Raw genomic sequence first — 13347 nt, 5'->3', positions numbered from 1 at the left:
TACAGAGAAGCAAGTGTTGCCTAGAACCTTGGCCAGTCCTTTTTCACCTGTTAAAATTACTGCACATAAACTGACACACAGGAAACATTGTGTGCAAACTCTCTGGGTACACCCGAAGAAGGATGCAGGAGTCACGTCACCATCATTATGCATCACAGTAGATGCTACAGAGCTCCTAAAGCAAAACCAGGGTCTGCTGTTCAGCAGGCCAAGCTTCAGGAAGCTAGGATCAGCAGATACTAACGTGTACTCTTGCTAGAGATTGATGTGGCTTCGGGGACATCGGGAGTATAGAGGACATGGTGGGATTTGGGTACATAGCAGTAGGTCAGGCAAGCAATGTCATTATGTCAGAAAATATTTCTAACATTTTTGTGCAGGTTATCTATGGTTTCCACTTTCTCCATCCATTTCACACACCTGCTTCCTCACATGCTTTTCACGAGCCTGACAGATGGGACTGAACAGATTCCTTCCTTAAATGGCTTTCCCCAAGACTACATTTACTCCTGGAGTTTACTTATGGATTACTATGCATCTTTCAGTACCCAGTCATCTCTAATTCCCATCCTCACGAGACCTTATCCTCAGATTTTATGCTCCTAAGAGCAAAGAAGCAACAGTTGGAATTTCTGTGAAACAAAAATAGTATTCCAAGTTAGAAAAATAAGTTGTATTATGCTGAAATTCAATAGAAAGGGCAGTCACTTCTTAGAGAGGTATTTCTGGCCATGTACCACAAGCTAAAACTGCAGCAAATTTTAGACAAGCAGGTGGTTTCCCATTTCCTTTGAAATGTGGGGGTTTTAGAAGTTTTGTTTATAAATATACAGAGCAAATTTTTACCTACAAAATGTCAATGTAGGATTTTATTTTCTGCCCGATATACTACATTTTCATTGCTCACTTGAAGTCACCAACACTATCCTACCAAAGTCTCAGCAACTTGAGCCAGATGGAGTTCAGGATGAATCCCAGAGATTTTTTGTGTTTTCAACTACCCAGTTACTGGTAGAACTTGTGGCCTATGCTCTTTCACACACTTCCAACTACTCTAGACTTCAAATGTCAACATATAATGACCTCAACCCTCAAAAATTCTAAGCTGAGAATAAAAAAAGCACAGCTTTCTGCTTTCCTTTTTAATGTATCTGGCAGCAGTAATGATATCTTACCAACTTCATCTCATAAAAAAAAGGGAAATATTTTGCAAGGAATTCAGATTCCAAAGGCCGTATTCCATGGGGAGATTCCAGCAAGATGAAAATTTTTATTTCTTTAACCAATACAGTAAGATTCACTTGTTATTAGAGATATCTATCCTGCAATTAAAGCAGAGAAATCTCTTCCAGGGTTGAAAACTCTTCTTGCCCCAAAAAAGGAGATTAATATGTCCTCTGAGAAAATTGTACCTAGGGAAAACCAATAAAATGCTTTCATTTTGACTGCTTTTGATAACAAGCTTCCTTTGATCAAGTTAGCATGACACTTGCAGTTCACGCTATTTCTACTCCAATACTCCTTCTGCTAAACAGCCATTTTTGCAGAAGTTCTTGTAGGTTTGTACAGAGCTCAGAAAGGGAAGGTATGCCCTCAGCTCCCCATCACCATCTCTATCAATGGAGTTATGACATTATCTTTCCCTGAAGCATCTAGTGTGAAAACAGACAAAATGGGAATATTTCGTGGAGTAACAGGAGTTTTCTCATTTTATTTCTTGATTTTTCCCAGAAAGCAACTAACCCTTCCAAGAAAGAGTTACATGTAGCATTTACCCCAGGCTACCCCCTTACCTTTCCCAAGACAGTCAGGCATGGCTTAGGCTCCAACTCTGGCTGTTCCAGTTTCACCACTCCTACCCAGCCATATTCATATAGATCTTCCTCATCGTTGCTATTACACAGTCCAAGTGGATGCATCTGAAAGAGAATCAGAAAGAAACCTTTAGCCAATGAGTAGAATTCAAAAAACACACAGATGGCTTTTGAATACCTTGGTTTATAATAAATGTACTTTTATTTATTGAGGTACACCAGAAGAGCTGAAACATAAAGCTGCATATATGAAGAATTTAGTACATTTCTGAAGCATGCTACGAGTACAAAAAGTCTTGGAATGTTTTGTGAGCTCACTGTCATCTTGCTTATGAAAAATCATTTAAGGCTCACAATTAAATGTGATTATAAGTCCTTTTCCAAGATATAAAATAATTAAATACAAATTACCACTTTGTATTGCAAAGCACGTTTCCTTGCAAACTGACAGAGATAATACAAACTGTTTTGCGGACTCACTCATAAAAGCTTTACATGTCATAAGATCCAGAACCAACGTTTGAGAGGCATTATCACTTTTTTTTTTTTTTTAATATTTGCTCCTCCTTCCAACACTATGTAGTTACTTTAATTTTATTATGGCAAGGAGCTTCCGATGCATTGATTTTTTTAACTTTCTTTGTCTTTTCCAAGTTTGCTGTCCTTCATTAGGATAATATCTTTGTGTATAAACTAGGGTGTGAAACATTTAATTTCTTACACTGTTTACTATGTTCTCTTTGTTCTCTTTTTCCCTCAACCCAAATCTCACATTTTTCACAGATCCTTGCCTAGGAGTTGCCCAGACTTTCACATATATGCGGAAAAAGTTCTTTACAAAAAAAGTTTGTACTTTATCCAACTTCACGCTTTTCCTTAAATCTCACTTCTGCCAAACTAGCTGAAGAAAACCACAAACTGGTATAAACACTATTACAATTTTGTTTTCTGGTAGCTGATTACAACAGGAAAAGATAACGCTGCTCAACAATTTACATATATATATATATATATATATATATATATATATATAATCTCACTAATGCATGCAAAGTAGCACCACATAACAGTCACTAATCCTGCCATCTCTTCCACATCATCAGCTTGTCCTTTTGTCCTTTTCTCCCATGTCTTGTACCTTGACTTTCACCTTGCAAGTGATTCGATACAAGAAGAGCTATTTCTGTTATCTTGTGGGGCCCTGACTTTTTGAATAACTTGAGTGATTACTGCAAAATAAGGGAACTACAGGCCAGTCAGTCTCACTTCTGTGCCCAGCAAGATCATGGAGAAGATCCTCCTAGAAGCTATGATAAGGCACATGGAAAACAGAGGGGTGATTGGTGAAAGCCAACACGGCTTCACTAAGGGCAAATTGTGCCTGACAAATTTAGTGAACTTCTACGACAAGGTTAAAGCATTGGTAGGTAAAACAAGAGCAACTGACATCATCGACCTGGACTTGCGCAAAGCATTTGATACCGTCCTGCACAACATTCTTGTCTCAAAAATGGCGACACACGGATTTGATGGGTGGACCACTCAGCAGATAAAGAATTGGCTGGATGGTCGCACTCAAAGAGTTGCAGTCAACAGCTCGACATCCAGGTGGAGACCAGTGACGAGTGGTGTCCCTCGGGGTTCTGTACTGGGACCAGTACTACTTCACATCTTTGTTTGGGACATGAACAGTGGGATTAAGTGCATCCCCAGCAAGTTTCTGGATGACACCAAGCTGAGTGGGGTAGCTGACACTCTAGCGGGAAGTGATGCCATCCCGAGAGATCTTGACAGGCTAGAGGGGCAGGCCGCATCTGAACCTCATGAAGATCCACATGGCCAAGTGCGAGGTCCTGCACCTCGGTCGGGACAATCCCAAACACGGATACAGCCCGGGTGATGAGTGGATTGAGAGCAGCCCTGCGGAGAAGGACTTGGGGGTACTGGCGGATGAAAAACTGAATATGAGCTGGCAACGTGCGCTCACAGACCAGAAAGCCAGTCACATCCTGGGCCGCATCCAAAGCAGCGTGGCCAGCAGGTCAAGGGAGGTGACTCTCCCCCTCTACTCTGCTCTGGTGAGACCCCACCTGGAGTCCTGCATCCGGCTCCAGGGGCCCCAGCATAAGAAAGACATGGACCTGTTGGAGCGGGTCCAGAGCAGGGCCACAAAGATCATCAGGCAACTGAAGCCCCTCCTGCATGAAGACAGGCTGAGACAGTTGGGGTTGTTCAGCCTGGAGAAAAGAAGGCTTCAGGGAGACCTTATAGCTGCTTTCCAATACTTAGAGGGGGCCTACGGGAAAGACAGGGAAGGACTCTTTGTTGGGGAGTGTAGTGACAGGACGAGGGGTAACAGTTTTAAACTGAAAGAGGGTAGATTTAGATTGGAAATTCTTTACTGTGAAGGTGGTGAGACACGTACCTCAGGTTGTGGATGTCCCCTCCCTGGAAGTGTTGAAGGCCAGGTTGGACGGGCCTTTGTACAACCTAATCTAGTAGAAGCTGTCCCTGCCCGTGGCAGGGGGCTTGGACCTAGATGATCTCTAAGCTCCCTTCCAACCCAAACCGTTCTAAGATTCTAGGAATGGCACCAAAAAGACGGAGTAATCAGAGACACAATTAGGTACCAACCAGCCTATGGCTCCTGTAAGTCTCATTCCAGGTTCATGCCACACACCAGCAGCAGAGTTTTGCTGAAATGGAGACTGCCGCATTATCTGATTCCTGCCTCCAGCAGACCATAAGCCAGCAGAAGCTGCTGAGGCTGAAATTACCAGATCATTTTGACTCTAGCTGCAACCCAAATGAAATAATGAGACCCCTAAAAAGGCACTCATCTCTTTCTGACAAACCACTAACCACACTCATTGTCTTTATGGTTCTCCATGATAGAACTGCAGGACACTGTCTCTAATTGTATGAAAAAAGTTATATGCAGCTTCCAAGATCATGAAGGATGGCCACTCCTGTAGCGTAGCTTTGCAGAGCTCCTACCTTCGAATCAGAAGAAGGTAGGAACAGACAGCATATCCAGTACACTCACCCTTCCAGCAGAGGTATATGCTATCCAAAGACTAGAGGAAAATCTTAGATGAAAACTCTCTCATCTCACTTTACCAGATCAACCAAGAAATAAGACTCTGAGAAACTGCATGCATTAAGAAGGATTCAGAGAGCGTCATGTGTTTACAGCTGCCTTGCACAAAATACGCATGACAATATTAGCTACTATCATCTGAAGCACGGGTATCATGCAGTAGGTACCAGGCACTAAGTTTGAAATCCAGAGACTGAAATTTGGAGCACACACTAAAAACAAGACCAATATGTGTAACTAAACGAGCTCTCTTTAAAAAGCTGCAGAAGACTTCAAATAAAATGTGGACTATGAAGCTGGACTGGAGAACAGGTAAGAATGAAGAACTGTACAAGATCTGAGAAATATCAATTATTTTTCTGGGAAGAGGTGACTTCTGCTCAGCGTTTACTGACCACTATACGGCATTCTGAAACTCCTTTTCCAAATACCAACAGACCCTACTTCTTGAACCTAGTCCAAAGAACTACATTTCCTAGGAAGTTTCTGAACTCTATCCTGATGCAAGAACCTGAAAAAGGAATCCCTGGCAAGTTTGTCAGTACAGGGAAAAGAAATCAAGCAGGAACTAATCTCCTCAGTGCAGGACTCATGACATTCACACAGTTCTATTCACCCTGAGGGAAAGAAATTTTCAAATTTTTGTTCAAACACATGAACTGAGCCTACTTAGAACACACACTTTTACTCAGAAACTATAGCAAGGTTGCACTACGAACTGCTTACTAGAATAAAGCTGTGCTCTGGCTAGCAAACAAAAACAAACAGCTGTCACAGAAGCATTCTCCTCCAACATGGCCATGCTGGCTACTACCACTGCTGTGCAAGGACAAACATGACCACAACAAGTGGATTCCATTTTCTAGTCCAATAACCCAAGCACAGAATGTCTACCTTACATTTCCTACCAGTGCAGAGAAGACTGAAGGAGGGAGAAGATCGAAATTTACTAAACCACCACACAATGGCAAAATGATCTTCCACGTGAGAAACCACAGACCCAAACAGAAAACCCAGTGTAAGCAGTAAGCAAAACTAATAGGGTGCCACAGGCTCTGTGCTGGCAAATGTAGAGAATTTACCAGGTACATCTGCAGGCTACAAACTCCAAAGGAGCTGCATCACACCGGAATCTCACCAGAGTAATTAATGAAACAAATTACATTATGCCAGCAGTACTCCCTCAAAGTCTGCATGTTTCAGGAAAGGACAATTGACAAAAATATTGCACTGTTCAATTGAAAACATGTGCATTGCAAAGCCGAATTGTTCCTAGAGTATTTGTTTCAGTGAATGTGAAGATCTACAGGACCAATACAAATACTCAGCTAAGGGATAAGTCAGACACATTAGCCATCAGCTCTGTGTAACCATTAACACATTGAGGGAACTCACATTCAAGTACTTAGTGTCAACTCTTTTAATAAAATGGCATTATGAAGTTAATGACAGGTTGTACAATCTACCAATTTACTAATCATATCATGACCAGAACTTGGGAGCAAGGATATCTGCAAAGCTTACTTCAACAGGACACACACAAGAACTCTGGAATGAAAGTGATGGATTTCAAGTTTCCCTGGAATATTCTGCTCTAGGTTTTACCTTTCACTGGAGTCAACAGCAAATTACTGTATTGGGCATAATACTGCTAAGACAGCTGCTTTCTACACCTAACAGAACAGCTAGTCTCTGCTCTAATTTTCCTGATCTGTAGTCTTGGATGTACAAGATGTGCGCTTAAGATTGCCAGCAAGTATTCATCAGCATCAAAAATGTTTCTGATCGCCCAAAAGCAAGGTCTAACCCTAACAGAACCAGACACATCAGTAAAGGCAAATATATATGCACTCTGGAATACTGGCTTGCCAAAACCACAGACTTTATGAAACTGTATGAAAAACAATCGCCTGAGCAAACAAAGTTATGACAATGTATTCACTTTGTCCTTGTTCCTATTCCTACAGAATTAGACCTTTTCTGAATAAGACCTTTCTTCTGAATCAGGTTGCCCCAAATTACTTCGTTTTACATAACACTTTTTGTTTAGTACTTGGCTTTAATCTGAATCTTTCAATGCCCTCAGATGAGGAATCTGTGGGATATTATGCATGTAGTGATGCTTGAAGTAAGAAATAAAGTAAGAACTTGTGTTCTTACTAGTTTCCCACTCAAAAAACATTAGAAAACAAGTGAAGGATGTTAAGTCAGATGTATTTTCACTATAGCAGTACAGGTCAGAACAAAGCTACTGCTTCTTCCACTCATAAGTGATAAATAACCAAAGGGGGGGGGAGACCGAAATAAAACACAGAATACTAGCTCATTTCAGTGAGAAACGTGGAAAATACCTGTCAGAGCCATGATGAGAGCTCAGCTCATCACATACTCTGCCTTGCACCAAGACGCTGAAGACCTAGAAACATCAAGACCTAGAAACTGGCCCAGTCCTGTGCAATAAAGTCTTTGCTTTGTCCCAGCAGGAACTACAGATTTGATAGCTCTATATCATGGAACAATTACCCATGCATTCATTAATTCCACTGAAAAACACCTAACTTCTCCATTGTCTCTCAAGCCTACTTTCCACCATCATCAAAAGACAGAAAGAATGTAAGAATTTGGAATTTACGCAATGAAGCCCAAATCACATAAGATGAGCACCTAAAGGAAGACAATCTAGAGCTGACGAGCAGAACTGCTTCTGTCTTCAATCTACTACAGTGACAAGATCAAACCTAACTGAGCCTTTGCTGCATACTGCCATTACTTTAAAAAAAAAAAAGTCTTTATTCATGTGAGAAGAAATTCAACTGTGACAAGGAACACAGGACAGGGCCAAAATGTGGCACTGGCTAGAGAGGAAAAAAGTAGTAAACTAGAGAGGTTTCCATCAGGGCACAAAGTAAGCCTTTCTAGAGCAAAGGAAGACAGCTGGCTAACACTGTCTAGTGAGAACAGTGACTGAACTAATTGTATAAAATATTCCAGTAGAGCTTATATATTAAAATCATCAATATCAGACCCAGAAGGCTGCAAAACAGTAAAGTTAGTGTTAGCAACACGCATTTTTTGCATTTCCTCTGAAATTTTACCTTCTTACCTACTAAAAGAGAAACTGCTTCTTAAGGACTACAAAAATTACTTTGCACTCATTCTCCAGGATAGACTTGAGAGTCATCTCAGCTGACAGGTATTTCCCACCAGTTGTTGCCACTGCTGTGATTTTGTTCTTCAACATCATGCATCTACTAATATAACTGCATCACCACAAGACTGTATTTGTTCCCACTACTCACAAATACAGTGGAATGAAGAACTTAACTTTTCCATCTCTGTTTAGTCTTCTGGATCAGCAGAGCAACCAGTTGCCAAAAAAGTGATTTTAGATTCTTTACTGAAAGATTCCAACCCAGCATTACTAAGACCCCACCAGAAAGAAAAGGCTCAGGCTGTAGCTTCTCTGTATCGGTACTTTTTGAAAACAACATCAGTAGAATGTGCCATTACAGATAAGCAATCCAAAACCATACAAATGGGGAGGGAGGGGAAGTTTCAAGAACTAAATAGTAGGGTTTTTTTAAAAAAGTTAGGAGTTTCTATTGTCTCTGCAGCCTGATAAAATATGAGGTTTCTATGCTGGCTGCAGCTGGAACATAACAGCCTCTTTAAAGGTGAAAGCCAGAAGCGTCTTCTCATTACGCTATGCTCCTCTAGACCATGCAGCTTTGCTGTGCAGAGTGGAACATTCAGCCGGCGCAAGTACAAAACTCCATTAAAACAGTTTCTTTTCGCTTTCAGAATTTTCTTTCTTGTTTTGAAGAACATCCTGCCAAAAACCAAATCACCACAAAATATAACATTATAGGACCTGAGAATTTTGGCAGCATGCTTTTCTTGGCTATCAGTTGTGACCTTGCAGTTTGACCCAGCGGTTAGCATTGAACACACAAGTAGCTTCCACTGAACTTTCTCTAAAGCAAGAGCACCCGGCATTCCTGAAATCCTCTCACGGTTGACTTTACTCCAGGAAATATGCCAGAAGGAACAATGAGAAATCCAGTCTATGCCATAATTAAATATAAAACCAGAGATATGCAGTTGAACACATCCACCATGCAGAAAAGGCCAGTAAAATTCTACAACACAGACAGGCCAGTACTACACACAGTCCACCAGATCCTGTGAAAAGGAGCAGTAAACTTTGAAGAGCAGCCAGAGTAGGTTTTGTTAGCTAGGGAACCAGACCGTGGCACTGATCTAGTTGATCAGCACACTCATTACCTGAAGCAAGAAGCAGCATCATTCCCTTACTCCTTTGACACACGGATACCCAACCTGTGACTCACAGAGTATGTGAAGTGCTTCTGAGCAATTCGCCTGTGCCACGGCCCAGCTTCAAATCTCACAGGAGAAAAAAACTGCCAGCAGAAAGACATACCTGGCAGTAGCAGCGTATTCTCAGACATCCTCCTGCTAGGATTGCCCCCAGTTAAAGAGACGCTACAGATACTCCCAGCACATGCACAGTAACAGATGTGTACAAAACTGTAAATTCAGCTCATGTGCATCAGATTTACTGCACAGGCCAAGATCAAGTGTACTGCCCACACTATGCAGCTGAGAGATCTACTACAACAAAGCAGCTGGCAACTAATTATTCCAAACACTTTGCAAGGGAAGCTCCCAGCCCATTCAAACAGAAAGCTGGCCTCTCCTTCCTTTAAAGGGTCTCAAATGCAAAACTCCATAAAAAGATGTGTGTATTCAAGATAATTTGAGGGCAGATTTCTTCTCTCAAGAATTTAAGTGCTTTGATTGCACTGAATTCTCCTACCACGGTATTGACAGAGCAAGAGGGAACAGTCATGTTTACAGTTGTGGTTTTTTCCTCTTTAAATGGGCAGAAAGGTGCTGGCAAAAGATGCAAGCACAATGCCACTAAGGACGATGGAAATTGGAGGGAAAAACTGGAGTAAAATGATACCTTCATAGATTACTTTAGCAGAAGGCGGCTGCCAGTAGCTATATAGTAAAACAGAAGAGTTCTGGCCCTATATAGAACAAGACAGGCGCCAAAGATGCACTAATGGCCAGAACTTTAGACGTAATCATAACTGGCTGGAAAAAATAGAACTACCTTACATCTCATGTAACAACTACGTATGTCCCATACCACTCAAGTTGGGACTTAAAACTGGAAGAATCAGGTCAGTGCCATTGATCTTGGCTTAAGTTAAAGGCCTCATACGGAGCTACAAATACTTTACAAGTAAGCTTTCTAGTACAAAATGGAGTAGAAAGTATGAAGAGACCCTGACAAACATTGTACAACATAATGGGGTCTATTTGTTCAATCCCAGGGAGTGTTTGGGGCCTAGAAAGAATGAATGTAACTATTCAACAGCCAAAAAAACCCCAGTTGATTGTTTGTACAAGGAACCCTAAAAGAAACTTCCATTTGCATTCCCTTGCCAAAATCACACACGATGCACACTTAGCAAAGGAATTAATTTGGCTGGGTTGAAAATTCCAAGAGTGTTCGAAGGGAATTAAAAGACAACATGCATACATGCACGCACCAGAGAAGGTAGTATTTTATTCCACAAAAGCACACAGTTCTGTGAAAAATCTCTGAGCTACTCATTTGCAGATTGTATTTTAGTGAGGAAGTTTAGCAAGCAGATTGACATATCTCATGCTGACCCAAAATTTCACAGTACTGTAAGTCTTCAGACTGACAGAGACTGTTCTTTATATGTGTAGACTGATTTGTGATGGACTTCCAAACTCAGTACAGTTCACTTTTCTGACACGTAATCTGATCTAGACTCTGGCTTTCCAGGAAGTTCCTGATGTTACATGGAGTTTAAGAGATGGCCTGCTTCTCCAGAGTCTTCTAGGACCCTGGCAAGAGAAGATACTACTCTGTGTATTTTGCAGTAAGCTGCTAACAAGCATAGCTGGTTTGCTTGCATTCAGAGTTGTGGGGAACTGTGCTAGATGAATGGAGAACGGGAGGGAAGAAGATAAAGACAAGTCAGAAATAACAAAAATAATTTCCAAAATATCCTTTAAGTTTTAAAGTAAGAAACAAAGTAACCTCAACAGATGACGCGCACCAAAACAACATGCATACAAGAGGACTTGCATAACTACTACACATGACTGACATCATCGACCTGGACTTGCGCAAAGCATTTGATACCGTCCTGCACAACATTCTTGTCTCAAAAATGGCGACACACGGATTTGATGGGTGGACCACTCAGCAGATAAAGAATTGGCTGGATGGTCGCACTCAAAGAGTTGCAGTCAACAGCTCGACATCCAGGTGGAGACCAGTGACGAGTGGTGTCCCTCGGGGTTCTGTACTGGGACCAGTACTACTTCACATCTTTGTTTGGGACATGAACAGTGGGATTAAGTGCATCCCCAGCAAGTTTCTGGATGACATCAAGCTGAGTGGGGTAGCTGACACTCTAGCGGGAAGTGATGCCATCCCGAGAGATCTTGACAGGCTAGAGGGGCAGGCCGCATCTGAACCTCATGAAGATCCACATGGCCAAGTGCGAGGTCCTGCACCTCGGTCGGGACAATCCCAAACACGGATACAGCCCGGGTGATGAGTGGATTGAGAGCAGCCCTGCGGAGAAGGACTTGGGGGTACTGACGGATGAAAAACTGAATATGAGCTGGCAACGTGCGCTTACAGACCAGAAAGCCAGTCACATCCTGGGCCGCATCCAAAGCAGCGTGGCCAGCAGGTCAAGGGAGGTGACTCTCCCCCTCTACTCTGCTCTGGTGAGACCCCACCTGGAGTCCTGCATCCGGCTCCAGGGGCCCCAGCATAAGAAAGACATGGACCTGTTGGAGCGGGTCCAGAGCAGGGCCACAAAGATCATCAGGCAACTGAAGCCCCTCCTGCATGAAGACAGGCTGAGACAGTTGGGGTTGTTCAGCCTGGAGAAGAGAAGGCTTCAGGGAGACCTTATAGCTGCTTTCCAATACTTAGAGGGGGCCTACGGGAAAGATGGGGAAGGACTCTTTGTTGGGGAGTGTAGTGACAGGACGAGGGGTAACAGTTTTAAACTGAAAGAGGGTAGATTTAGATTGGAAATTCTTTACTGTGAAGGTGGTGAGACACGTACCTCAGGTTGTGGATGTCCCCTCCCTGGAAGTGTTGAAGGCCAGGTTGGACGGGCCTTTGTACAACCTAATCTAGTAGAAGCTGTCCCTGCCCGTGGCAGGGGGCTTGGACCTAGATGATCTCTAAGCTCCCTTCCAACCCAAACCGTTCTATGATTCTATGCCTAGACAAAAATCAGATCATTTAACACAAAAATTTGTACTAGGAAATGAAGGAAGGGGGAGGGAAATATTCTTGCATGGACTGAAGTAAGAATGCAAAATGAAATCCGGTAAACATTGTACTTTTTATTTCAGAGGAAAACTTAGGTATACAGCAATGCCAAAATGCATTAGACTACACCACTCACATTAGTAGCTTGTAGAATACAAAGCACAAATTTATAATCTGCATGGCCTAATTTTGCACAGGTTGTATAAGAATAAAAAAATTTACATGAAGAAAGTAAGTACTGAAAAGACACATCAATGTTCAATTTCCTTTAAAGACGTAGCAGAGGGAACAAAAACTTATCCCTGGCCTTGTCCCATGAAGTCTCTCATTTCCAAGGGAATAATCTATTTCTTTCACTAGCTTATGTCTTTGTTTACTGTATCTAGCTGGGGTGAGAGCATAAAGGCTGGTTTTGTTTTCTGAAGAGAAGATATTACTAGGAGATCCAATTAAAAAGCAATATTCCAGATACAGATAAACTAGCTACATGCAGAGATACCTCCCACATCCTATTTTTCTAATTTTGGGTGTTATGCTGCACTGAGGTGTTCCAACTGCATACACAGGCATATCCAATTTATTTTCTTCATGTCTGCTGTAAAATACCCTGTAACATGTAACTCCTGACTTCATTAATCAACATTGAACAGCAATGTCAACTGCCATTCTGCTCTCCACATCCAGACTATGATAAAGCCTGAAGAAACCTCAGATGGACTGAGTGCTGACACAGGTAGACTAAAGCGATTTCATTACTGAGAAAAAAAGATGATGGTAAATTTGTAAAAGTGCGTAAACACTGTTAGTTACTATGCTCTGTACTAAAACACCTCACTTGTTCACCTTTCACTGTAGTGAAAACTGGACATTTATTCCTATGCTTTGTTTGATCCCTGGTAACACCTTACTTCTTACTCTACAGTCACTGTAGACTATCATGAAAGATTTTGTCAGCATTTAGCAAAGCCTGGTTGCTTGGACTTCCAAAAGTAGTAAGTGTCTGTGCAAAACGCAACCCCGTCACAAGGCTCTAGTGCATCCCTTTCCATTTCACACCATAGCGTTCATTA

At 41.9% G+C, this 13347-nt stretch overlaps 1 protein-coding gene across 1 annotated transcript in view; it reads right to left on the bottom strand.

The window, feature by feature from the left end:
- ZNRF3 (zinc and ring finger 3) overlaps positions 1–13347 on the bottom strand; it is a 93142-nt gene that overhangs the window by 36528 nt on the left and 43267 nt on the right. The window contains exon 2 of the mRNA XM_075434821.1: positions 1794–1919. Within this exon, the coding sequence (XP_075290936.1) occupies positions 1794–1919 (126 nt within the window). The remainder of the gene's footprint in view (positions 1–1793; positions 1920–13347) is intronic.

The sequence above is a fragment of the Opisthocomus hoazin genome, chromosome 13 (assembly GCF_030867145.1).
Source record: "Opisthocomus hoazin isolate bOpiHoa1 chromosome 13, bOpiHoa1.hap1, whole genome shotgun sequence".
Lineage (NCBI taxonomy): Eukaryota > Metazoa > Chordata > Aves > Opisthocomiformes > Opisthocomidae > Opisthocomus > Opisthocomus hoazin.
Note: the sequence above shows the minus strand (reverse complement) of the source record. Positions and strands in the feature narration are given on the sequence as shown.